The sequence below is a fragment of the Antrostomus carolinensis genome, unplaced genomic scaffold (assembly GCF_000700745.2).
Source record: "Antrostomus carolinensis isolate BGI_N321 unplaced genomic scaffold, ASM70074v2 scaffold12043, whole genome shotgun sequence".
Classification (NCBI taxonomy): Eukaryota; Metazoa; Chordata; class Aves; order Caprimulgiformes; family Caprimulgidae; genus Antrostomus; species Antrostomus carolinensis.
The window spans coordinates 1-4,333 of record NW_010304494.1 but is presented as its reverse complement, the minus strand read 5'-3'; the positions used below and the strand labels follow the sequence as shown (position 1 = coordinate 4,333).

Genomic DNA, 4,333 nt, shown 5'->3' with positions numbered 1-4,333 from the left:
TCCTGTGCTGTTTTCTAGTAAAAAAGAATTTCCTTTCTCAGTGGTGTAAAAGATTGCAAAATAAAAATCTGGCATTCTCTTCTCCCTCCCACTCCCCAACCCAAAAATGAACCTCAAACCCCAAACCAATCAATTATTGGGGCAGTCTGGCTGTATCCCTTGGAGTTACCCCCGCGTATCGCTAGCTTCAGAAAGGGAAATACATTTTAAAGTGCATTTACCACAGCAATAGTACCAGCACTAAAAGCTTTTCCCCTCATCCCTATTCTATTCTCATCATTCCATGTCTGGGATTAGATGATAAATCTCCCCCAGAATTCATCCTCCCTCACTGTACCTTGAAGTCTCAGTGTATATCTGCATCTATTTATGACACTGGAATGAAAGAAATCCAGCGTCGCGCATCCTGCTCCGCACTAAACTCTACTCTGGAGCTCGTTTAGATTTATTGGGCATGAGGATCCAGCATGTGGTCTATGTCTATTGGATACTGTGTTTAAACAGCCGCTGTGAAATTACATCCCAGTGTGCGTGGGGGGTGGGTGAAGGAACAGGACTAGAGAGAAGGACCTTTTCCCCCCCCTCTCCCCTGCTCCTCTTCCATTCGCTCCAGCCACGCAGCTCAGTACTTGTTGATTCCAAAGATCCGGACTCCATGAAATTGAGGCAGTTTAGGGATCAGGACGCTCATAAGGGAGATGGTGTTGATGATGAAGTGTATCCGGTCATACTTTGTGTAAAAACTGGTTAGAAAATACCTGGAAAAGAGGAGAACAGAATGGGGAAATGGAATTACCACACTTCATGTGTTTTTTGTTTCCCCAGGACAAGCGGTGATGGGTGCTGAGGTACTCACAGGACGATGGGCATGATGGTCAGGAACTTGCGGGACGCCGTGAACTGCACGCCGTAATCCATCTGCTCCCAGTGCGTCAGCAGCCGAGCCTTCCCCTGGTCTGGAGTCTCAAAGGGAGTTCCTTTCACGGTGTGGAGGAAGATGTACATGCTCTGTAGCAAACACAAAGGCAAGAGTGAAGTGCTCACGCTGCTCTCTACACCCCTCACCGCGCACCGGGAGTGTTCAGGGTGGTTGCTGGAGCTTGCACCAGCGCGCTGTCCCGCTAGAGGGATGTGTGGTCGCTGCTGGAGCTCCCAATCGCGGCGGCTACCGAAGCAGGCAGAGTTTGGGGAGGAAGGCCACTAGCCCGGGCTAGCTCAGGCTTGGCTCTTACATATGAGGCCTCTCATTCAGCTCCTGGGCATAAGCCAAAGAAGGTGGTTGTGAGATTACAGCGCTGGGATCTCTGGGATTGGGAGATTAGCGGGGACTCGCTCCCCAGTGCTCCAGCCCTGCTCAATGCTTCCTGAAAACGCTGGCAGAGCTGTAGGCACTGAGGGTCTGATTACTGGTCAGGTCTCCAAGGGGAACACAAGTGCCTGGCTACATCACATGGCTTTTAAGTATAACCATCACTGGGGCCTTTAAACTCCTTTCTGTTCCCAGGACCTAATGGTTTCAGCTGCCGGAGAAGGGGAAGGAGCTGGATGAAGAGCAGGCAGCTTGTGAACTGAGCCCTAAGCAGCTCTAGTTGGTGCTTTTCTGGTTCTTTTGGTTTGTTTTGGTTTTTTTTCCTCGAGATATCAGTAACATGAGTGTGAGGGTCCCCAGTCAGGGTGTCATTTTTGTCTCTGGAATATTCTTATCCTGAGATATTGTTTAAAATAAAGGATATGAAATAGGTTTCAGTATCTCTGAAGTATTACAGAGGTCTGCTGCTCAGCTGCAGGACCCGAGCGTGCCAAGACTTGCGCAGTGGGATGGCGGAGGCATGAAGTGAGCAGTTAAAACACAGCCTGGTGTTCTCCTGCTCGCTAGGGAAGCTGTCCCTGTGTGGCCACAGCTTTGTCAGGGCACAGCACAGGACAGCACCCTGCAAATGCAGCAGCTTCTGGTGCCACAGAAAGCCCAGATGCCCTGTGTCTGTCTGTGTGTCTGTCTGTCTACTGTGCTTACCTCTGCACCCCGAGCACAGTGTTCTGACACCCCTTCATGTGGGTACTGGATCCTTAGAAGGGGAGAATCTGTTCCTGGACTCATCTTTTACTTTAAGCAGAACAAAGTTTGTGTTTTAATCTTGAGGGTTTTTTTTTTTTTAACTCTGATGAGGCCAATTCAGATTTTATCAGCTGAAGTGAAAGCTGCCAGGCCAGCTCCTGTGGCCTGTCACAGCGACTCCTCTGTTCAGGGGGATGTGACAAAGAGACTACCCTGCAGGCAAATGAATTGGGTGTCCCCTCTGAGCAGCCTCACCAGATGTTTGCTGTCTCATCAGTACCTAGGCTGGATTTAAATCTATGACCTAGAGGCAAAAGTGAAGTCTGAGGAGTGGAGGTTGAGTAACTTACCCTGCATCTTTGGAAGCACAGAGAAAGGAACTGCTTCAACAAGAATCTCACTAGATTGCTCTCAAAACAACAGCTGGTGCTGAGAGATTACCCCTCCATGGAAGTCAGACCAATTGTGCTGTTCCCTTACCATGTTGTGAATGATGTTGGTGAGAGTCCACACCACGGGGACGCTGAAGAAGGGGATGCTGAGGAGCACGACGTGCAGCAGGCCGATTCCAAGGACGTAGGACAACCAGATGCCGCGGCTGTTCATGACGCGGGTGTTGGGATTCACCTCGCTGTGCGCTGTCCCCACGTTCATGTTGGCTCTCGTGTCGAACAGCAACTCCTGAAACTGAAGCAGAGTCGGGTCAGGTGAGCGCAGTGGGCATCGAGCACCTGTCTTGCTCTTAAACAAACCTGGAATCTTTTATTTGCTCTAAAAATGACAAGTTGGTTCATTTCTCTGCGCCTGGTTATTTCCATTTGCAGCACTGATGTTCCTGAGGGGAAGGGAAATGTGGGAGCGGATGAGATTTGGGAAGCCTGGCTGTGACAGAAGCTACTTGTGATCTGCTGCAATGTTTCCCTGGAACCAAGATGTTAAGGTTCAATCCTACAATTGCCTGACAAGACTCAAACAAATACTTGAAGCCCTTTTGAAGTCATTATCACAGCGTTAATCACGGAAGCGCTCGGCACATGAAGCTTCTTGCATGTTTCCAGGTTCAGTTTGCCTTCAACTCGGAAAGAGAACACCAGTGTTTGCAGAGTGAAAGCCCAGCAGCCTGTTTCAACAGATCTCTTAATTGATTTAACTAAATTTAACAGGGTTCTGCACGGCTCTCAAGGCTTGCAGAGATCTCCTGCCCTGACTTAGGTGTTTTGCCATCCAATTTAAGACTTACAAGAGGAGTAGTGGGGGGGAAAAAAAGGTAACAAAAATATTCCCCCGCAGGGAAGGAATGAGATTCTAATTGAGGAATGTAAAAAGTTAAGAGATAACAAGGAAAAGCACGTTGGGAGGATATTTCAGTAGCAAGAGCTGCAGAGGAGATGGCTCTTCGCCTACCTGGAAAGAACAGCTGCCATGTAGGAGGATTCCAGAGAGATGTTTTCCTAAACAATAGGAGGAAGACAAGGAAGCAAAACGGTGTCATCCTCTCAAGAGCAACTCTTTGGAGCGGTGCCCTGCGGACAGCACAGGTCCCAGAGGGGGAGGCTCTTTGGACTGTGGCACTGACCCCAGCAGCAGGTATCGCTCAGCTCTGAGGCTCTGGGAAGGTGAGAGCTCTGGTTTGCCAGTGTTCAGGGATTACAGGAAATGGCACAGATGGGAACTGCTGTGAAGCCCGAGTTTCTTTACACCGAGCTCAGGGAAGTTCTTCATAAACTCATCTTTATCCATGTCCCATGGAAATGTTGTTTCATTAGATAACGGGGTCTGTCCCTCCTCGTGTGAGGACCCCGGGGTGAGGCTGTTTCCTCACGTCCAGCCTTGTGTGTTGGCTGCTCTGGTTCCCACAGCTGGAGCACGCCGTTGCGGTTCTCTCTGGCTCTCGCAGCCTGTGGTCTCAGGAGGCCGGTCCGAGCCAGATCCCACATTACGCTCCGTACGTGGCTGCCAGCTGTTCCCAGCCCTGCTGGGCCTGCCTCGTGTCACAGCCTGCCCCTCTCCCTGCCCCCGGCTGGGACACAAAGCCAATGCTTGACTCCGCAGCTCCTGGGACCTTCGCTGTCACCTCCAAACCTCTTTCAACTGCATGAGCGGCTCCAGGCTGCCAGGTGAGCTGAGCAGATGTTCGACTCTGCTACCCAGGTGTCATTTGAGGGGCTTGCATCTGGAGAAGGTTTTTTTGTTACCAGAAGACAGGCTTGCAGGTCTGTGGAGCGCTTGTTTTCTTGTCACCCATCTCCTGGGGCAAAGGTCTTGGTCACTGGATCG

General features: G+C 50.5%; 1 protein-coding gene across 1 annotated transcript; it reads right to left on the bottom strand.

The window, feature by feature from the left end:
* Window positions 1–424: 424 nt before the first annotated feature.
* On the bottom strand, window positions 425–2,718 carry LOC104519522 (ORM1-like protein 3). The gene is made up of 3 exons (XM_010164482.1): window positions 2,537–2,718; window positions 857–1,008; window positions 425–758 (listed from the first exon to the last, which is right to left on the bottom strand). The coding sequence occupies exons 1-3, from the start codon at window positions 2,708–2,710 to the stop codon at window positions 623–625; spliced, it is 462 nt and encodes a 153-aa protein (XP_010162784.1). The 5' UTR covers window positions 2,711–2,718; the 3' UTR covers window positions 425–622.
* Between the last annotated feature and the right edge of the window lie 1,615 nt (window positions 2,719–4,333).